Below are 24,243 nucleotides of genomic sequence, written 5' to 3'. Positions count from 1 at the left end.
CTAGAAGACACAGACCGGCGCCAGACCAGGAAAATGCTTGATGAACTAGGGATTTGACAGTTTCCAAGTGCTTGCACAATCGATGGAAATGTTCAAATAAATGTACAAAAGAAATAAACAAAATAATCATTTATTCCTTTATCATATTGGCTAGCTAATGTCCTCTCTTTGCCAATTACCTGTGGCTGTGTTTCTGCGTTGCGTAACAACGAGTGACTATATTCTCAGGAGGAGGAACGTAAACAGCTTAATTTTTGTGTTAAATAATTTTTTAATTAAAATTCATTCTGTTCAGCAATCACATATTTGGGGACCGTTTCATAAAACTTTGATGCTTAAAATGTTTAGGGAGAAATGGAAGACTGGTGTGTATTTTTTCTTTAAACTACCAAGACCAGCCATATACAATTCGGTTTACATACAGTAATATGTTTATGTTCCTAAATTAATATCGTTTATGTAAGAAAACCGGCTCAGGGACGCCAAATATGTAATCATAGTGGCTCTCTGAAGGCACCAGTTCTTTAGGGTTTGGGCATTTACTGAGACAATTATTAATTGTAGCAGTAAATCACAAAGTTGATTCTTTTGATGGCTTTAGAATCCAACCATGCGACATAACTCAAACAACGCACACACACAGGTACTAATACATGAGGATACATTTATTAATACATAGAATATGCATATAAAACTAACAGATCTTATCGAGAGGGTTATCAGAATACTAAAGGTATATATTCAATCAGTTACAAAGTGTTACACATATCAAGAGAACATACGTTCAGTATATCATTCATTAAGACCGTTTCGTAAATGAACTTGGTTATAACTTCTACATTAAATACTCAAAACAAGTACATAACTCTTAGGAATTAAATTGATATTAACTGGTTGGGATAACAATTGAATTCTCGAGCTGTAATGCAGTGAAGTTGAATACTCATCCAATCTCTGGGGATTCAGATCTCCTGCGGGCACAAAGAAACAGTTGCAGGCTTGTTGCTGTCCAATCCGCGCTCTCTGGCTCGGTGCCAGGCTGTGCTGTGCGGCTTGCGACGGTGCGCTACTGATGCTCACTGACCGGCTAGTTAGTGTTGGCTTTAACTAGCACAGTTTGTGCACAGGAGAAAAGAAGACTGTGGGTCCTAGCAAGTCAGGAAGAGGACCGGTTCGTTCCTGATGAAGAGCTAGTTCTGAATAGTGATTCAGCTGTCCACAGTTCCGACCTGTTCACGAGGCCTGCTGCTGGTGCTAACCTCGGGTGGATCCTCTGGTTACTCCCTGGCAACCTCCGCTCAGGAGTCTCAGGATGGTCAGGAGGCGCGCTGCAAGAATGTCCTGCCCTTGGGAGCCTTCTGCTCCTGGGCCGTCCTGCCCTGGAATTCTCCTTTGAATTCCCTTTAGAACAGTCCACAGAATCCTCTCCAGAATCTTACTGAATCTTACTGAATCTGAATCTCACAGGCTCTCTGTGTTGCCTGTTTTTACCTGGAGGAACTTCAGCTCATTGATTGGCTGAAAGTTCCATGGGCATCAGAGTCCCACGTGGGTTACTCGGCCCTACCAGTCCCTGATTGGTTGATCAAGGTGAGATATGAGTCACTTACTCCTGACACTTAGGAATGCAGTCCAGATGTCCATCTGGCACTCCCTAGACAAATAGGCGCCAATAGATGACCATTGATCATGATAGCCAGGCTTAGCTAAGTACATCCCCCTTTGGGAGCTGTCCTTATCAAAAGAAAACATCTTAAATCAGCCTGCATGAATAGTTTCTCTGTGGCTGCACCACAGAGATGAACAGAGAGATGAGGCCTAATTTGGGAAAGCTCAGAAACACTTAATTCTTTCTTATTAATAAGCCTCACCGCTACATTTATGACCTTCAGATCCGTTATGCTCCTCTTCTTTTTATGCTCAGCTACTAAAATTTCCCTTAAGTGGTAAAATCCCATATAAATATTCAATACTAAGCAGATTAAAACGTGCACAGTAAAGAGATTAAATGATTAAATCTTTTCACTACCGACCAATGCACCACGAGTGCCCCTGTCGGTCATTTTGGCCCGCTAATCACTTACTGTGGTAGACTGCGGTGGCTTGTGGGTAGTTGCCCGTACCACGGGTTTGTACCGTGCATTTTGAATGGCTGCATCTGTATCGCTCTCTGGTTGGTGCTATGATCTTGCTCTATGAGTACGAATCTGCCTGACTAGTGGACATTTAATGGTTTGCCAATTTTCAGCCCTCCTGAGGAAGTCAAAGAGTTTCTGCACTAAGCTAAGCATATTAAAAATTAATTATTGCAAAATTTAAGGGGGATTAAATGTAATTTATTTTTAGCTTTTGTAGCTTTTGTATTTTTAAAATAAATACTTTAACAGTAAAAGGTAATGTAATTCTGAGCAAACAGTAACCCCCTTGACAATACAGAAAAATGTTATGTAAATGTAAACTTTTTTTAAATACACAAAATACATAAAAATATCAAATATGTTTAAATTAATACATTAGTTGCAATGGGAACCTACTGATTTATTATTTTCACTTTGCAGAAAGATAAATTATGAACAGTACTGAGTAGTATAATTCCATAAAGCATTAACAATTCATCAATACAAAACAAGTCTTGAACTGCTTAGTTATGTTCAAAACAAAAGGTCAAATAATCTAAAGTTTTACTATAAATATTTTCAAACAATTCAGGAATCTGCAGAATTCCACATAATCAAAACTTAAATATAACTGTTGAAATGTTGAATAAACCTACTTTATCAAGTTACTATGAGAATGTATGATTTTCACAGAAAATATATCAATTATATTATTCAGTATTTTTCATCTACAATATTGAATCTCTCATTATTGCTTACATTACTGGCAGATAAATTACAGCTTCAACAAGTAAAACGTTTTATGCACTGTATCTGTATATGCAGCAGCTATATCACCCTGCAACTGACAACTGACAACCCACTGAGGCTAAGCAGGTGTAAGCCTGGTCAGTACCTAGATGGGAGACCTCTTGGAAAAAACTAAGGTTGCTGCTGGAAGAGGTGTTGGGGGGGCCAGTAGGGGGCGGTTTGTGTGGGTTCTAATGACAGGGACACTATTCTGTAAAAAGGCACTGCCCTTCAGATGAGACATAAAACCAAGGTGCTGACCTTCTGTGGTCATTAAAATCCAAGGGCATTTCTTGAAAAGAGTAGGGGTGTTACTCAGGTGTCCTGGCCAAACATCCCATTGGCCTTGATCAATCTTGGCCTCCTAATAATCCCCATCTATGAATTGGCTGCATCACTCTGTTCTCCTCCCCACTAATAGCTGATATGTGGTGAGCGTACTGGCACACTATGTAAACGAAAAGTGTTATATACTATAAGTGTAAGGAATTATTATTATTATTGGATATATTAATCATTACAGACAATACATTTTGTATCTCTCATTTACTCAAATGTTTCCCTTATTTTGGCAGTTACCTGTAAGTGTGCAATGTGATGTGATGATCAAAGATACATATACTGTACTGTGTAGTACAGTATACTTGCTCATTCTTTAACCTCTAGGATTGATAGTGACATTAGTGTACACATGCATTTCAGATAAACAGAAAAGATGCAAGAGGTGGGGGTGATTATATAAAAAAAACATTGAGGTACATGAGGATCACCTTGATTTACAAAAGGTCTCCAAATATATGTCAGCCAAACATCTTAAAAAAACAATAAAAGGGAATAGGAATATATGGTAGGAGTATGCTACAGGACACATATCTCATAAGGTCTATTCCCTGATTACTGAGCTGTGGACCAGACTTACAAGAACAGTGCATCCCTCAACAGTATAATGGCAAATTGCAATAGTAACAATTTAAATATTTTGATCTAAATATAGTACAGACTTGAATCAGATATAGTGCAACTTAAAGGACATAAAGTCATTCAAATCACTGCTCAAAACTTTTATTTTAGTTTGTCCTCTTTTTGGCTTTTTACATGTTTATTTGCTTTTAAATATGATATGTTTTAAAGCCACTATGTATAATTTATTTGTATAATTAAAATATAAAATAAAATTATCACAATTATATTTAATAATCCTTTATCTTAATCTATAAAAAGTCTGATTTTTCACAATAAGATATAAAAATGAAATTATGTCAAATATGATAAGACAAAATACACAATGAAGTTTAGAAAGAGTAACAGAAATATGTGCTGTTCTTTAAAATACAGCAGTGTGTTAAGTGCAAGCATCGGGGTGTGACATTTACTCTCCTCTGTTTTTTGGTAACGGTCCCTCATTTCTAGCCAGTCTTTACCACACTCTATGTAAAGATTCCTTATTGTGTTGTTAATTGATTGGTACCCATATAAACAATGAGATGAATAAACTTTACTCTTTATTGAAACTAGAGCACCTTGATTAGCAAAAGAAAAGTTGTGGATATGCAAGAAATGCTTGTTGTACTCCAGGCTTTGAGCTGGAAGAAAAAAGATCTGGCAGTACTTCATACCTGACAAACAAACCAGGAAAAGCTATTGTAAAACATTACTTAAAATTGAAAAACAATGCATCTACATTATTAGTTGAAAAAATACAATAAATCTGAAGCACCATATGAATCACAGCACCCACTTTTGCACTTACAAGACATCTGTTTTTTACATTGTAGCTAACCAACAAATTACATTGAAAACTAAGCAAGAATAAAAACTATTTTACACTTTGCATATTAGGAGATTACTATTTTCATGTCTCGGCTAGAGATTAATGTGTAAGAAGTAAATTACTCTAGTTCGATCACGCTATGCACACTACCCTTTAGCTTCATCATAAATAAAATGATATTTTGTTCATATTTTGAAATGTTCAAGTGAGTCTGGAAGTGTTTTTTGTATATTGTACAGTTTTCAGCATGTTACAGCCATCAGAAAATAATGTTTTTTAATGGCACTTCATTTGTTTATGTAGCTGAGTGTTTAGCTAACCAAGAAAATATTGTAGTGCCAACATCTTAAAATTTGTGCAAGCAGTCTTGTTTTTTCAGAATGTATTTGGCATGAACGCACTGTGACAGACTTGAAGCATAGGCCTATCACTTTGTTAACATAATGCTAGCACGATATCATTAGACTACTCTTTGACTATAGCAGTTTTTCAACTGAAACAATATGACAGTAAAAGAGATAGTTATTAAAAATGTTGGACCAGAGATTTAAAGAATGTATATATTCCCTGTCCTTTCCTGATTTAATATTAATAATATTGTATATAATCTAATAATATTGCTTTGAAACTTTGAAAAAGTTAGTTTAAAAAAGGACTTGTTAAAACCTTATACAAAAGCATAGAATTTTTATTATCAAAGCCAAAATAGATTTTGTAAATTAGAAAAGATTCATATGATGTCACAACATAAGACTATTTATTATTTACCCTTTAATGCACAATTGTTTCTTGTATTATATATTTGACCTCTCTGGGGATCAATGAACTTTAGATTATGCAACAAAGACTTGTGCTTTTTGGCAGAATTATGTCAGATATGTGAAATGTCTTCTTAGAGTGACAGTTACAATTCCTAATCTGTTTTATGCATGTTTTACTTAACATGGTAAGTACAATGTCACCATACAATTATAAGTCAATTCAATTAGAACAGTGTTAATTGTAAATTAAACCAGACTTAACTTAATATTCCAAGAAATAAAGTAAATAATAATATAAAAACAACTCATTTTAGGCTTAATGCATTTAAAAAAAATAAAAAATAAAACCTTTATACATTATACAAGTAAATGAAACTGCACGATTTAAATGTGATTATGTTTCAGTTGATTAGACTAAATTAAAAGGAGTTCAAGTAGGCAGCTGTATCAGCGTGCGTAGGCTGCAAAAGAAACAAGTAAAGGTTAATTCCATCCTGAAAAGAGAAGAAAGGAAACAATGTTTCAGCTGTGGAGCCTTCTTCAGTGAAAGCAACTGAAGAAGGCTGCACAGCCGAAACATTGTGTTTCCTTTCTTCTCTTTTCAGCATGGAATTAACCTTTACTTGTTCCTAAATTAAACGTAGGTGACTAGAAAGTAACTATGGCTGATACACATTTTTGCCAACTTGACTAACACTTTGATTTAATAAAAAAACTGTTTACTAAATTAACACTGATCCTGATACATATTTTGGACTAATGCTATTAATAATATAATGCTGCTCTGTATAATTAGTCCCTAAAAAGCAACCACAAGTTAATGCCAAGGACCTAGCAACACCAGTTAAAGCTCAGATTGATATTTTGCATCAAATGCTAGCAGAATGCGATACTACAGTTAGAGATTTTTCTCTCCATACAAAGCGGAATGACACATTTCTTTTTTAAGCAAAAATGTAGAGATTTTTTTCTAAGCTACCAGCAAAATATATATATATATATTTTCCATCAATACTCTCTTTAATTGATTTAGGCCCAATATAAGGCTAAAACCTTAAAATGAGAAATCTGTAAAATTTCCTACTGCACTGAAAAAATGAGGACTTTAAGGCAGCTAACAGTTGGCTTGATTGTTGAAAGAAAGGCATATGATTTTGTATTGAAGCTTTCAACGTCCCTTTCTTAGTCATCATCATTAATTTATTTGACTGATGCTTTTATCTAACCAACTTACATTTGTATCCACTTACACAGCTGGGCATTCTACTGAAGCAATCTAAAGTTACTTGCTTAAGCGTACAACAGCAGTCATCCACCTGGGATTTGACTGCACAACTTTCCAGTTATGAGTTCAAAGCCCCAACCACTACTACACACCACTGTACTTCACTCCATTTTCTTTATTATTTAACCTGACAAATGCAAGTCATGTCATGTGTCAAGTCATGCAAGTCATGTCATTCTTTGTCCCACTCATGTGACATGTAGATAAATGTAATTTTATTGTTTTTAGCTAATTCGTTTAAAAAAATTATGTCCTGTAGAAAAGATAATTTTGAGTTATTCTGTTTAAGACACAGAATTTCTCAACTATGCTATTCTATTTAGTTAAGAAAAGGAAAGGAAAAATATTTATATCCTGTAGGAAAATAAAATAATTTTGAGTTGTTCTGTTTAAGAGAGAATTTCTCAACTGTACTATTCTATTTTGTTAAGAAAAGGGAGGGAAAATGGTGAAGAACTGAATCAGATATACATTAGAAAATCAAATCAATTCAGAATCTCTTTATCGTTTTCGCAGAGTACACTGCTGGATTCTGACACAATAGGAATACATAAAAAATGTCATCTAATTTTGAACACTGAAAACTTGAACTAAACTTTGAATGTTGAAACAGTCAAATATCATGTTAGCTACTTCCTGACATGAATATGGTGTACTGTGATGAACAAAGTAATCACTAAGACCATTGCCAAATGTTTCTGTCAATACAACTTTCTCAAGAAGGTGCCTTGACGTCAGAGAATACATTAAATCTAGAATTTTCTAGGGATGAGGTCAATGTTTTTGTCAAGATTAATCAAAGATACACAAACACTGTCAAATAATAAGGAAGTGAACTAGCTGACTCCTCATAAACTACTGTAATAGGATGATGATAGTGAATCAGAGGAACCAAAATCTGAAGAAAAGTTGTCACTACAAAATACACCAGAATTTGGGTGACTCTGAATTTTATGAGGGGATATATTTCACTGAGGCACTAAAAAAGATGTAGCAATGTCAGTTGATGAAAGTGAAGCTTGCTTTTATCATAATCCACTTAATTTCATGGGTCTGTACCTGCACATTGACCATTATTTAAATGTGCTGACAAGTAAACAAAAGTTACAAAAATAATTTACACACTATTACAGAACTAGATGTGACTATGTAAAATACTATTTTAATGTGTAAAAGCTTCTGTCTATGTCCATGTATAGTATGTTTTAGCTATTTCAAATGTGGTGTATGTAATGCTTCTTATCATTTGTAATTATATAACGGTATTGTTCTAAGTGAAATTTAATAATAATTAACATTGTTTTGTGCTACATATTCCTTATTTTGTACATTATATGCAGAATGGCAGATATGTTTATCCTTGTTTTTTAGATCACTGTTTTTCAACCTTTTCCATTCACCAGCACACTTATTGTACAAAAATATAAAAAGGCAAACATCATCCCTTCCCAACAAACACAGATCAAATAAATTATATATAAATATTATAAACAAAACTTAAAGAAATTATGTTATGAACTCTAAATAAGTCTAATAATAAGACATTTTTTAAATAAAGTATATAACATTTCAAAACAAAATTCTGTAATTTAATGTACATTACTGGAATGTTTTCTATATCCACTATAACTTAAATTAAGTCCTTAAATGAAATGCCTCCTGTGTAATATTCAGTATAGTACATGAACTACGTACTATTTTACATGTTGCAAATTACAATATAGACACTGTGGTATACTGTATAGTAGCTAATGTAAACATGGTTATTACACCTAAAAATTGCAAGAGAAAATTAATAGGCTGAGTGGTTTAAAAAGTATGGAATCTCAGCCATGAAAGTGCTTGAATTTACTGGACAAATGTGAACAGTAATACTCTGCAAATAATTTCAGTACTGCTTTATGAGCCATTGATTTTACACAAAAGGTGATTACTCACTTGAAACAGAAAGAAATCCCTTCACCTGGTTTGAGAAAACCTCTAAGATGGCCAAGAAGCAGAAATATGGTTGAAAAAGGAGTTCAAGGTCACTCCACATTCCACAGGGGTATAGTACATGATTGCAGCATTTACAGTTCGCTTTAGGATATAAATAAGTGATATTTCAGTCCTGATGCTCAATATAGGAGCATAAACAACACATCTGAGCATCTTTCCACACATAAGAGCTTAATGAACTGACTGAGTGAAAACCTAATGATGAATGAAATGGTAGCAATGGAATAATATACATTTAGAGTAGCTCAAAACCCGACATGATATCTGCTATATTACATGGGTTGGCAACTCTTCCCCACCCTACTTTGGCATCTAAACATCAGGTAAGTGAAGAATAATTCAAAAACAATTTAAGCAGCAAGAGAAAGTCAATCATATTGAAAAAAGAACAAACAGTATGAATACGAATTGAAAAAGGGCCCAAAGCATATGAGTTCAGTTTTGGAGCACCTTTTTGATTTTTTTATTTGTCAACTATTCCTGAAGAGGTCTCACAAGTTCTTGCAAATGGATACCTGATAGCTCCTTCAATACATTAGCATGCAGCCATCGTATCTTAGAGAAGAAATAAAACCACACTGAGATCCTTGAATGAGCAAATTGCTTCTTAATGTATTCCAAAGATTTCACACAGGACAATCAACTATACTCTGCTTTCCTTATTTGGTACAGAACTCATGTCCAGTAATTATGTTTGCATATACAGATCAAACGTTAGATTTTCTCTTTTTATAGGTCACTAAACTGTATACAGTATTGTTTTCTTGGAGTCTTTGTAGCATTTTTCTCTAATTAAACTTGGATTTATTAAGAAAAAAAAAGACAAGTTAAGTCTTCAGGCTACAAATTAAATAAAATGTCAACTGAGTACTATATTACTCTGACCTGCTTTAACTGTTGATGATTGCAGAACATTCAACAATACCTCCTTATAATAGCACGTAATTAGGTCTTTGGCTTGTTGCCATTGACAACTACTGAAGCATACAGTTATTTTATGAACAATTATATACATTATTTTCTCAGTGGTAATCAAATCAGTGGTAATAAATAAAATGTGTAAATTATACTCCAGGCGTATAAAAGGATATGGTTTACACATTTTATAAATCTTTTAAATAAATGTTTTCCTCAAGCACTTAAGAATGTCAGTAGAAATTTATAATTTTTTAAAAATAAATTCATCCAAGGTAAGGTTGTGCAGTTTTCTGCAAAAACATGGAATTTAGCCTTGAAAAACAATATTGTGCAAGTCACATTCTTGCTATACTATCATTCTCTGTCATTTCTGTTCTATGGATTTATATATCATGATACATTATTTCCTGATATATTTTCAACAGAAAACTGAAGTTGTACTTTTGTGTAACCTTGACTTCTTGAGACAGGCTATCTCCCATTCATAGCTAGACTCTCCTGACATATTATTATTAATGGCATTAAATGGGAAATATAAGGGTGATTTATTCTACATTTTGTCTTTCCTTCATTTAAGTCCTTTAGAACAGTATGAGCTCATGAATCATTTTAGACTTTTGGTATAACTGATGATATACAGGACACTACATTGATTTTAAATTTTTATTCATTTCTGTAAATGAGATATTCGATACAAACAACAAGTAAAATATGTTGGTACAGAAGTTGGTGATTTGCTTCTGTAACATTTTAGACTGCATGTAATCTATGGTTATCTTAACCATTATATTTATTCTGTAAGAGAAGAAAGAAAATAAACATTTTGTGATTTAACTTCAAGTTTGAACATATGCAACTAGCATTTTGAAATACATTTTCTAGACTTTGAATTAATGTATTGTTTATCAATAGACCTAGTTTGCTTTGATTTCTTACATTCAAATTTGTTTGCAAAATTGTGGATTTATTAGGATCCTTTCCATTTTAAACCTTTCAGCACATTTCAGAACTTTGCTTTCTTTGTAATTTTCTAACCATGATTTTACATTTTGTTCTGTTTTCCTAATGTGCATTTTGCAGATTAGAGAGCATTCATTCAATATTCTGACATCCCAATAAGCCAATTGTAGAGACCACCAAGAACACAAAACACTATTGTCCAGACTCATCTAATTTTAACTGGGTCTTGGAACTCACTGAGCTCATTCCTAAGCTAGTTAACAGTTTTCTACAGAAACAATATCAACTTGTGCTCTCAAACAGGGAAACCTTCCTCACCAGTTTTAGGATCAATGCTAGAAAATAAAATGCCAGGGAAATCCCGAAATAAGAAGTACAGTATAATACAATTCATTAAGAATTCATCATTAAGTCAACAATCATATCAATGCCTTGTTTAATTGCATAGATGTCTTATATCTGCCACCTGCTAAAGATATGTTAAATGTATTAGATCTGACCAATTAATTAATTGCTGAATTGGGTACTTAAGAACGCACGTGAAAAAAAGTAAAAGCACCTCGGCAGTAAAGAACAGAACTTGTTTGATATATAACAATTGGGAATGTCCATTTTCACAATATCTGTATCATGAATTGTACAGGGTAAAAAAAATCAATCTATCAATTAATAATCACTCTTAAAAATTATTTTTTCACCTTTATCACTAACGTATTCATTGACCTTAAAAATTCAATTTTCCATATTGTAGGAAAATCTAATCTCAGAATGTTGTGACAGTCATCTACTGCCCTAAAGCAACAATTTCCACCAAATTAAAAATGGAAAACAAAACTCTTCGATTTCACATTTCTCCATGTTAATCATAATAAAATGTATTTGTTTTATTATATAGGGTCCATTGTTGTCCACTTGTTTTTATGATAAAGGAAGTTACATTAATAATGATTATTTGCTGCTTGTTTTAAAGGTAAATGGCTGTCAAATTTAAAAAGCTTTCAGTATGTTTACTAGGAGTGGAAGGATAGATTGGCTATAGATCGGAATCGGTTTACTCTTCACAACTCCTGAAAAACAATGTTACCTCAGTGAGCTTTACTAGCAATATACGGCGATTCCGAAAAGCAAAGTACATGTCATCCTGAGAGATAATGCCTGAAACATAACAAAAGCCCTGTAAGATGATGCATTACCAAGTTTGCCATGTACAGATGCAGCCATTCAAAATGCGCGGTAAAAACCCGCGGTACAGTAACCTACCCACAAGCCACCGCAGGGCACCAGAGGGCACCGCGGTAAGTGATTGGCTGGCCAAAATGACCGACAGGGGCACTCGTGGTGCATTGGTTGGTAGTGAAAAGATTTAATAATTTAATGTCTTTACTCTGCACATTTTAATCCGCTTAGTTTTGAATATTTATATGGAATTTTATCACTTAAGGGAAATTTTAGTAGCTGAGCACAAAAAGAAGACGAGCATAACGCATCTGAAGGTCATAAACAATATTAATTTAGGAACATAAACATATTATTGTATGTAAACTGAACTGTATATGGCTGGTCTTGGTAGTTTAAAGAAAAAATACACACCAGTCTTCCATTTTAAGCATCAAAGTTTTATGAAACGGTCCCCAAATATGCGATTACTGAATAGAATGAATTTTAATTAAAAAAATTATTTAACACGAAAATTAAGCTGTTTACGTTCCTCCGCCTGAGAATATAGTCACTTGTTGCTACGCAACGCAGAAACACAGCCAGAGGTAACTAGCAAAGAGACGACATTAGCTAGCCAATATGATAAAGAAATAAATGATTATTTTGTTTATTTCTTTTGTACATTTATTTGAACATTTCCATCGATTGTGCAAGCACTTGGAAACTGTCAAATCCCTAGTTCATCAAGCATTTTCCTGGTCTGGCGCCGGTCTGTGTCTTCTAGGATATAATGTCAGCGAACTCTTGTTTTTATGTCCACTATAACAGGCAATCTCCTTTGCTTTTAACCAAGCGTTTAATTATTTCCTAAAATGAAAATTATTTACTTTATTTCCCTCATGGGATCAATAAAAGTATCTATCATCTGTCTAAACTATGGGACAGAATTCTGGGGTCTCCCCATACCAGAGATTATGGTAGGACTTCAGAATGGTGATTGGCTGACACCATCTGACACCCCTCTGATTGGAGAAAAAAGACGTGCTGGTTTGCTATACATACAATACTGTACCAGGAAGAGGATTTCTTTCTATTCGAAACGTGTATTTTAAAAGTTTAAGAAGTAAAAACCTTACAGCGTACACAGATTTCTAAACTGATCAGGATCGTTATCTTTGTCTTATGCATAATAATGTTCACCGCTCTGTCCAGCAAATTAATAATAAACTTTATTTTATATAGCGTTTTAAAAGAAAAAGTAATTAGATTGCTCATAAACCTAATCACTTGCTTTTTCTTTTTATTTAAGCTCAGATTTCAACTATAGATCGTATTATTAATAACCATAATAACGACCAACAAAAACAACCATATAAACATAATACCAACCAAAATCATAGATAATAACCACAATACAAAATCAAATATATCAAACCATTATACTCTCGCAAATTCCTCCAATTATCATAATCCCGCCCCTTATGCAAAACCAAATCCTCCTCCCATCCCAGTTTATCCTCTTTATCATAAACAAAATCCACCTCAATTTTCAACATAAAGCATTACACAAAATCAATACCTCAACACTCCATACTCAACAACGATAACTCACAGACAGAACATGTAACTCAACAATCCCAAACAGACCTCATTTCCATAGCCCCCCCCCCCCCCACCTATGCAAAACCAACATCCCTCCCCTGTTCTCTCTCTCCCCTGGCGTTTGTAATCGTTTTTATTTTCAAATAAATTTTAGCAAAGTCATGTATTTTAAAAATCTTAAGATTTTTATATGTATGTCTTTATTTAGTGGTTTCATTAGTAACAAAGGCTAAACTTTCTTGGAAAAATGTCTTTTATGTAAACCATGTTTGCTATTAATTCATTCAGGGCTAAAATATGTTCATTGTCTTCTAATGAAAGAAGGGTTCCTTTCGCCGTAGTCGGGTTGACATTGGAAGCTTGCCACGCCCGGACTGTTACACCAACGCATTAGCATGTTAAAGCGATTTCATTGAGGAGCCTAGCCTTTCTTAACTAGTAAGTACTGTACTTACTGGTTTTTTTAGGGGGGGAGGTGTCTTTCGCTGGAAATCTCGCCTCCTTCTACTTTGAAAATACCTGTGAAACCGGTTTAATTCGTCACAGCCAGCACTCCTGCAGAGAGGGGGGTTGTACTTGCAGTGTATACAGTAGATGGGAAAGCCAGAGCCGACCTCTACGCCGCCCACGTGTTATTCTCTTCGTTAATGTCTAAGCCGGAACACATCATTATATCCCATTTTGTATTTCTTAAAAAAAAATCGTTTGCCCAGCCTAACAGTATTGTTGTTATTGTTTTTAACCTGTAAAGCGCTTTGAGGAGCCACCTTTAAAGGCGCCATATACAATAAAGTTCATTATTATTACTATTGTTAATTTGCTGGACAGAGAGGTGAACATTATTACAGAGAAGACAAAGATAGTGATTTACGTTGCATTGTGCATTGTGCTGCTGTAATACAGTTTTAAATAATTAAAAGTCTAAACAGTATCAGCTTTATTTATGGGTTTTAAATAAAGGCGATTTAAACGCGATTAAAATTAATATAAATGTTTATATTGCAACACCTAGGTGACTATTCATTGTTATTAAAATGACTTAAATTCGATCATGTTGTGATATTTAGAAATATAAATTTGTTTGGTGCGAGTGAGGTTTTAATTCATCTCTGACTCAGGAAATGTTTAATTTTTTCAAAGAAATGTTTGTTAAAAAACAGTGGGATTCGATCACAGACGGTGTGAGGTGGGAGTCAAGTGGGAGTTAGGAACCTAACCCACAGTGCCACCGGCAAGGTAACGTGGAGAGTGCTGAAAAAGCACTACAGAAACATTATCCACAGACAATGTACAGCGTGTACTATTCTTGTGTTGCGGTACATTAATATAATTATATCATTATTAATTTCTTTAGATACGCGATTCCATATTATATTCCCTTTTAATCAAATTCTAAAAGTATGCTTGTTGACTCCGGTATCACGTTAGTTAAAGACTTCGATGCTTAATGTTACGGGAGAAATGGAATACTGGTGTGTATGTTTTCTTTAAAGTACCGAGACCAGCCATATACTGTATGTTTAAGTTCCAAAATTAATATCGTTTATGGCCTTCACACGCGTTACAGTATGCTCCTATTCTTTTTATGCTCAGGTACTAAGATTTCCCTTCAGTGGTAAAATTCCACATAAATATTCAATACTTAAACAGGCACAGTTAAGACATTAAATATACATATACATACTGTATACAGTACAGTTTGCATACGGTAATATGTTTATGTTCCTAAATCAATCTCTTTTATGAGCATGTGAAAGGCATGGTGAATCGATTCTCAAAAATTACTGTACTTTGCATGATTGGAAACAAATGCGTGATTGCGAAATGCTGTGGTGTTACTTTTACAAAGACGGTCAATGAAAAAAGAACGTGGACAAAGGCAATACTTTGTTTACAGCTTGTCCAAGGTCATTCATTATTAATACTATTAGTAATATCTTCGTTAAAGTCTTTGATGGCGACAGCTCAAACATGAGAGGTTGAGCTTTATTAGCTCCACCTTGCGGAAATTCCAGATACTATTATTTTAATTGCGGTATTATAGGAGAATTTACAATAACTCGGGGTAGACCGCGTAAAGCGCACCGCTAAATAATGCGGTTTTGCCCGCGCATTTTGAATGGCTGCATCTGTATAGCATTCACTTCAGCTAGTGGTAAATGAGGGGGTGATGTCTCAATGCAGTATGAGTGATATTGTGGCAACTGGAAGATGGATTGTTGGCTACTTCAAACACTCGGCTCTGGCCTATTACCATTTTAAGAGTATTCAAAAGCAGCTGGGCCAATCTGTCAAAAGGCTTCAATAAGATGTGCCAGCAAGGTTTGAATAGTACCTATTACATGTTACAAAGAATACTTGAATAAACACATGTGTTAGGTACTTAGGGAACTGACTACGATTGGCAAGCTACTTTCAATGCTAACCAGTGGGGGCTGATTGAAAATATGGTGTCACCACTTGCACCGTTTGAAGGGCTTACAAGAGCAATAAGTGTGTCCACTGCTACTGCCATGGAAGTCCCCTCCATCACAGTTTTAAAACCTCTGCTTCGGAAAAGTTCTGACACAGATCATGATGTGAAAAAGTCAAAAGCTACACTTCTGGAAGCCATTGAAAAGCGATTCAGCAACATCAAAGCAGAAACACCATCAGATAAAGTACCACGAGTGGATTCCTTATCAGAAATGTACACTGAAATACTGGAGGAAAAGGCTGAGGACCAGAAAAGCGACAACCTGATCGCACTGCAAGTGCATGTATACCTTTCAGAGGCAACCATCCCACAGAGCGCATAGGTACTGGATTACTGGCAAAGCAATAAAGACCGCTTTCCTGCTCATGCCGATGCAGCTCGAGCCTATCTCTCTGCGCCCTTGACAAGTGTGGATAGCGAACGATTGTTCAGCGCTGCTTCAAATATCTTGGACTCTCTTGCCAGAAAGCGGAAATGCGCTTCCTCGTGAAAAAAAATATCTTGTCATTGCTTAACAGTAAACCCTAAGTCAGCTGAACAGCCTGTGGCTAAGTGCTGATTTGTTCTACATTAATAGCACTTTACTTGTTTAATATAAAATGTTTCTTATTTTAATGTATTATGATTTGCTGCACATTTAGACTATTTTATGTCTGAAAATAATGAAATTTTTAAAACTTATGTTTTTGGCTGGATTCATTAGTGCTCCACATCCACTGTGGGGAAAAAAATGAACCACCCGGAGGAAATTTACGAGAACACTAGACGAACATGCAAACTTCACACTGATAGAACTCCAGAAACAGATCCCAATGGAAGTTTAGAGACAATTGGTTTCTTCCAAAGGTGGGTTAATTGGCTTCCAGGAAAATAAGCCCTGGAGTGAGTGTGTGCGTGTCTGTGTGACGTGTAACCCCTTTTGGGGCTATTACTTGCCAGATTAGGCAAGCTCCCCGGTGGCACTGTACTGGAAAAAAATGGATGGGTTGGTTAATGCATAATTGTAACAAAGTTCCAACTCAAATACAATGTAGAAGACATCCCCTTCAAATGTTGTTTTAAAATGTATTATATTTAAAAATTACTGAAGTCTGTATGTGTGATGCAGTAGGTTTTCCAGTGGTGTTTTGCAGATTTGTTATCAACTACTTACAGCAGGTCAACTGAATACATACTAATGAAAAAAAACATATAATCCAATTTCCTGGTACTTTTCCATGTTTATGTATTTTCTTTGCATTCAATAAATTGTACAACAATCTTCTTTAATGCAGAAAACTGCTCAATCTAAGCTTTTTAAATATGTCACTTGAAAGATTAGTTGAAAGTTTAAATGTTCTTTTTTATTTTTAAATTGGCTGTTTATTTAAGGATACTGATAAACTTTCTTCTACTATTTCTTCAGTTTTAGTAATTTTTAACACTGCTACAAAGTATTATGACATGGTTCCTAAAGCCATTTTTAAGAAAATTCAATTGTATGGTAATTCTTGCTTTTTAAGGCAAAAAGGGAAACTTTTGTAATAACAGTATGATATTGGAGATAAATATTATATTTAATTTTACAGTCCACTCAAACTCACAGAAAATAGTTATTAAATGCAAAAGCTCCACCCCCCTATCCTGAAACAAATAGAGTAACAAAATTTCAATCCTTGTTATCCTCGCATCCATTACTTCAGTGCCTGAATTTCCCAGACCGTTACTAGCAGTCAAGTTCACTGTACATAGTCACACGATCACCTCTCAAAATAACACACTATATGTCATGAATGAAAGCAACTCAGAAGCTAATTTCACTGGCACAAACCAGCACAAATGCATCGCTAATGACCCAGACTGGTTTGATTCTCCTGTGCCTTTGTAGGGGAGCTGACATCACACCCCAAAAAAGAAAGTGTTATATCTTCGGAAGGAAAGCAGCACAAAAACACTACCTTCAACAGCACAAACCAGCAGAAACACAGCACTAATGGATGACACCAGTTTGGTTTTCCTGCACCATTGTAGGGAGGTTTAATGACATCACACCCTGAAAAAAAAGAAAGTGCTATATCTTGGGGATGAAGGCAGCTGGAAAGCTACTTTCAACACCACAAACTGGCACAAACATAACCCTAACAAATGAGACCAAATCAGTTCTCCTGCAAGGTTGTAGGGGGATGAGAGTTGTCATACCTAAAAAAAATAAGATGCTACAGTATATCTTGGAAATGAAACCAGCACAAATGTGTTACTTTCAACGGCATAAACCAGTACAAACAGCATTAACAAATGCAGTGGGTTTAATTGTATGGGCTCTTAGTGTGTGTGTGTGTGTGTGTGGGGGGGACCTCACAGAAATATTTGGAATTCCATGAAGTTCAAGATCTCTAACCAATATATGAATGTTAGCATTATTAATACAGCTAATTGAAAACCTATGATAAGATGCAATTTGTATGTGTAATAATGAATCAGGACGTGTAAAAGATAAACATTATGGATTTCCTGCTATATTAAAAAAAAACAATTTGAAAAGGACTTCTTCTCCTTCTACTCGCATTTCCTGTTATACTGTCATTATAGTGCTCCAAATAAGAACAAAAAGTATGAACAAAACTTTTCAAAACCTTGAAGGGAACAGGTTAGTGTGAAATTATCAAAAAAAAGAGAAGATGTGCAACATATCTGAAGGGATTCTAGTAGTTATTAAGAACAGTGAGATTTTTAGGAAATATAAACATACTAGACAGCTACTTCTAAAATCTTGTTGATGTTTAATAATTCTCTATGGTACTCACTGTGTTACTGCATTCACTAATGTTTTTTTGTGTGTTTCAGTTTAGTTTGATTAAACTTCAGAGCAGCAACAAAAAACTGGCCTTAATTGTCCACTGTTAAGTGTATACCACTACATTGCAGCATAAAAGTATATTAATTAAAAAAACCTTCATGTATGGAATATAGTAAACTCAGAAAGTACTTGCATCCTTAATAAAGTAAAGAAAAAGCCTGTATAAAAAAAATAGGGAATTATCTTAAGTATAATTTTTCAATTTATGTTTGACTGTATTTTACTTCATTAATGGAATTACCAAAATTACACAATTCTCAAATTATAAATTTCCCAAAAAACTATTTAAAAAATCAAGTGCAACAATTGTGGGAACCCCTATTTTCAGTATTTTGTGTACCTTCACCTTGCAAGGATAATGTAAATGAGCCTTTTTCTATGTTTTATGAGATATGAGAAAACATTGGGAGGGATCTTTTACCATTCCATTACCATTAAGAAGGGCTATGCAAACTGATGATTTTTTGGTCCATTAGACATTTCTTTGTGGATTTTAATGTGTGCTTGGGGTCATTGTTTTACTGGGAATTCCGTAGCAGCCACATTTAAGCCTCCTGGCAGAGGCAACCAGGTTTTTGGCTAAAATGTCCTGGTACTTGGTAGAGTTCATGATGCCAATGAGCTTAACAGGGGCACCAAGACCAGTGGAAGCAATACAGCCCTATAAAATCATCAACCACCATAATTTAAAATAAGTATGATGTTCTTCTCTGCATATGTATTCTTCTTTAGATACCAAACATCCTCTGGTGTGTGGCCAAAGAACCCTCTTTTCATCTCATCTAACCAAAGCAACTGTTTCCAATCCCAGAGACAATGCTGTTTAGCAAACTCCAGTCACTTAAATGTGTTGGTTGCTTTCAATATTTTTTTATTTATTTTTCAGGCAGCCCTTCCAAGCAGCCTTATGGCATGGGAGGCATCTAATTGTAGATTTGGAGACTTATTGGCCCCAGGATGCAACCAAGTTCTGTAATTCTCTAACTATGACCTTTGGATATTTCTTTGTCTTCCGTAACATCTTCCTCCCCATACATTGTGTCTTTGACCAAATGTTCCAGTGGTTTCAACCTTTTTAATTATTGTCCTTATATTAGTAAGTGGTAAATTTAGTGGTCAATTTTTAAATATGTTTTTGTATCCATCGCCTGATTTATGAAAGTCAGTAACCATTACTCTTTAGTACTGTCTACATTGTGTGTTGTTTGCTGTACCGTGCATGTCCTGAGAGAACAGAGTGAGTAAGTATCCCATTGTACATGTACATATGGCAATAAACTCCTTTATTTTTTTTCATTTGTTAGTTGCCTTTCCCCATTGTGACGGATGATAAAAGAATTTTACATGCGCATTAACTCAGTTTCATAACTCAGAGAATCGGGAACCTAAGAAAGGCTACAATATAATTCCTTAAGACTGGGATAAGCAAAATAATTGAATGTTAATGCAGATTTAATTTTGTTTGATTTTATTTAAAAGAATCTTAAAGGGAGCCAATAATTTTGACTTATCATTTTGAAATATATAGTTTTTCTAAATTTTTAGTATTTTAAGATATTACATTTTATTTATAATGTGTCTTTCCAAAACCAGGACACTGTCAAAAGTGGTAAAGGAAAAACAAAACAAAAAAAAGTAAAATATTTTTTTTTCTTAAAAAGAAAAGAAAACACAAACATAGAGGATAGAATGTAGGGCAATTAAACTTAGTAAAAAGGTGAGCTTAAATTTTAGCTTTGAACAGAATACATAACATTTATCAAAGAATCCATAACACTGGAGGAGTGGCAGAAAAGGCATCGTCACCAAAAGTCCAAGATTTAGTCCTGGGTAGAGTGAGCAAGGGACCAGTGTCAACTGAATGGACCCTACGGCAGGTAGTGTGAACATGTGATGTATGATAATAATAATAATAATAGCTTACATAGCTTATATAGCGCTTTTCTGGACACTCCACTCAAAGCGCTTTACAGGTAATGGGGACTCCCCTCCACCACCACCAATGTGCAGCATCCACCTGGATGATGCGACGGCAGCCATAGTGCGCCAGAACGCTCACCACACATCAGCTATCAGTGGGGAGGAGAGCAGAGTAATGTAGCCAATTCATAGAGGGGGATTATTAGGAGGCCATGATTAGTAAGGGCCAATTGGAAATTTGGCCAGGACACCGGGGTACACCCCTACTCTTTTCGAGAGGAGCCCTGGGATTTTTAATGACCACAGAGAGTCAGGACCTCGGTTTTACGTCTCATCCGAAGGACGGCGCCTGTTTACAGTATAGTGTCCCCATCACTATACTGGGGCATTAGGACCCACATGGGCCACAGGGTGAGCGCCCCCTGCTGGCCCCACTAACACCTCTTCCAGCAGCAACCTTAGTTTTTCTCAGGAGGTCTCCCATCCAGGTACTGACCAGGCTCACACCTGCTTAGCTTCAGTGGGTTGCCAGTTGTGAGTTGCAGGGTGATATGGCTGCTGGCCATGATGGTATGATGGAGCCAGACTATTTAGAACCTTGAAAGTCAGTAACAATGTCTTATATTGAATATGTGACTTTATAGGCAACCAATGCAGAGATTTACGTGAAGGAGTGATATGTTGCCAAGGTCTGGTGCAAGTTAAATGGCAAGGTGCATGTTTTGGACATATTGCAGTTTACTAAGAAGAGTGTTAAGAAGCCCATAGAATATAGATATTTCTAGGAAAAAACATCTTAATCAATTTTCACATTGGGCTCAATAGACAGAAGAGGATCAAGTGTGACTCCCAGACTATGGCTGATTCGTGAATGGGGAAGCCTTCCACCATTATTGAGTTGATCTCCAAACTTTTCCAGCTGACACTTGCCATTCACCAGTGAAATGTGTTTTGTTGCTGTTTAGCTTCAAAGAAAACATAGGTCATTCATTTTACCTGTGTTGTTTATTTTATACCTTTTTTACTTATCATTATCAAGGATGCCAGAAGTTTTTGAGGTGAGAGTATGTATATACTTGTATATGTATATTTTTGTAAGAAAAGTAAGAGACTCCTAAAATCTTGTAATTTGAGTAATAACTTTGCTTCATTACCACTGTTGTTGTTATTATTATTTTATGATCAATATTTACAGAAGTAGTAATGATAATATTTAATTTATAACAGTGTTTAAAACTTAAAAATGAATTACATTTCATTTGAAACTTTAGTACAAGCTTTAAACTAATTTATTATGAAATCCCATATAAGAAATCAATATTGCATTCAACTGTACATTCAAAGTTACTGTTGATGAACGAAGTAAGTTGTATCACCACCCTTGCATCTTCAGATCCGAGTGGAGAAACTAGGTATGGCCACGCTTATGCATTAAATGAAACCTGTATATGAATCAAAAGCATAGAAACAGTCGTTGCTGCTAAGAAGGACATATGTAATCATATAGAACATATAAAAAAACGTTTTCAAATAAGGTGACACAGATATAATTTTCACAACCAATTGAGATCCAGGTCTAAATTCCCTCTTATTTATGTCTTTTGTAATATACTTTTTTAAAAAGCGAAGAGACTAAATCTAATGCGAACTCTTCTATATCGCTAACATTCAGCATTCCATCTCTTAGAGTTTTCTGTTTACTCTATAATAACATTATATTACAAAATGTATAATCGCATACACCAGGTTTAACTACTTACAGCTAGATCTCTGTTCTCTGTGTAACAGTAGCATCGTTACGAGCTCAATATTCTATTAATGCGCGAAACCAGTTCTGCTGCTGCTCAGATCGTACATAATACATGATGATTTAAATAAAAACAGAAATATTGTCTGAAGGTTTTAGCAAACATTACGTACTCTGGAAAGTTCACAAAGGTTTCCTGTTTGATTAACTTCAAGGTATCGCACTATCGATGATAACTGGTGAAGTAATCCCTTAAATTGGAATAGCAATCCCTTACGGATAACTGACGTCACAGGTGCAAATAAGAATTGAAACATACTATGGACGGATATATTGCACGCGGATATATAGTGTAGCACACGATTTGTTAACAGCACTACCATACAACATTTTCGTTTATTTTAAGATAAAAGTAAACAATATAACAGGCTTAAAGAACAGCTGACCGTTTTAATGAATTGTCAAAATAATGTAAGCATTCGAGAGTATTCCAACTCATTCTGAGCAATCCAACAAATTCGAACTAATCATGTCAATGTTATTTTTTCAATAAAGTAATGCATTACACAAACGTTCCAAGATCAGTTGAGAATTAACTTAGTTAAATCTCCAACAACTGCAAGAGTTAAAGGGAAAAAAAAAACATTCTCTTTATCCTAACGCCACTGTTGAAACAATTCATAGTTAATGGCAATCGAAATTAGAAGCTACTGTACCATATCTCAGCAAAAGCTCTAGGGCAGCTCAGCTGAATTGCATCTTCTGTTAGAAAAACCATAGGTCATACACGTAGCACAGAACTTTAATGTACTTAATTAACATCCATTCCTTTTAAGTGGGTTATATGAATACAGACTAGATTAAAAAAAACGGTACCTGTCAAAACAACTCCGGAATTCGTCTACTGTAGGTTCACATACAGTATAAGGCATTTGGCATGATAGTTCGAAATAAAACTGTCGTGGATTCTGATCAAATCTTTTTTTTTTAAAGGGTAATGTTTAAAATTCCTAGCCGAAAAACAAACCACTTGTAAAGGAATCAATTACTAACCATTCCAGAACTAAAAAGGGGGGGAACAAGGGCTCAAACACTTGGAGACACTGACTAAATTACGCTTCCATAATACATTTCTCGCCATATACAAAAAAAACTATGCTGCAAAAAGCATGCCAGTTCACCATTTATGGGTGTTTTATCAGAATTCACCTGTTCATCTACATCGGATTTTTATTTGCATATGTAAATGACACAAAACCTCAAAAAGTTTACCCATATGTGACAATATACTGTATGCGCAAAGTATGTTCTATATAAGTGTCTTAAGTGTCTTAAGTTCCGCAAGAAAGTCTATAAATTAAAAACTGATTCCGCTAAATTTGTATACCATTATGCATGGAAGTTTTTTTTGTCAATTCTGTTCTACTGCATGGATGAAGTTCGTAATCAATTTTTAGCTTTCTTTAAATTAGATATTGTACTCACCGTTACTTAATGCCACAGTCAGACTTAAAGACAGCAAAGCAACTATTCCTCCATAGGTTTTTTGAGCAAAATCCATTTTCAGATTTGGTGTAGAAAGAGCAATATATTGCCTTTCCTTTTGCCTGCCGAAGCGTGTGCTCTCTCTATCGCCTTTCCCTTAGTGCAGCTCTTTCACGCCATCCTGCTGCCAAACACATTTTAATATACTCTGCATGTCCTCCTCAGACACACCTACAGTCCTGCCTCCTCTGAAACAAGCACAGCTAAAGTGATCGTTTTCAGACTGCCATGTGAAAACCTGCTTCACAGCAAATCATGTTACAGCAGACGGTCCAATGGAGACGGCTGGGTTATTTAAAAAAAAGCGATGTAGCGCTAGTTTTATTTAGGTTATTTTACATTAAGATACATTAAAAGATT

The 24,243-nt window shown here is 35.0% G+C and overlaps 1 protein-coding gene across 1 annotated transcript in view; it reads right to left on the bottom strand.

Annotated features, from left to right (window-relative positions):
* The window catches only part of cntnap3 (contactin associated protein family member 3), a 345,658-nt gene extending 321,629 nt beyond the window's left edge, over positions 1-24,029 (bottom strand). Inside the window, exon 1 of the mRNA XM_015338241.2 lies at positions 23,824-24,029. Within this exon, the coding sequence (XP_015193727.2) occupies positions 23,824-23,899 (76 nt within the window). The 5' untranslated portion in view covers positions 23,900-24,029. The remainder of the gene's footprint in view (positions 1-23,823) is intronic.
* Between the last annotated feature and the right edge of the window lie 214 nt (positions 24,030-24,243).

Source organism: Lepisosteus oculatus, chromosome 3, assembly GCF_040954835.1.
Source record: "Lepisosteus oculatus isolate fLepOcu1 chromosome 3, fLepOcu1.hap2, whole genome shotgun sequence".
Lineage (NCBI taxonomy): Eukaryota > Metazoa > Chordata > Actinopteri > Semionotiformes > Lepisosteidae > Lepisosteus > Lepisosteus oculatus.
Note: the sequence above shows the minus strand (reverse complement) of the source record. Positions and strands in the feature narration are given on the sequence as shown.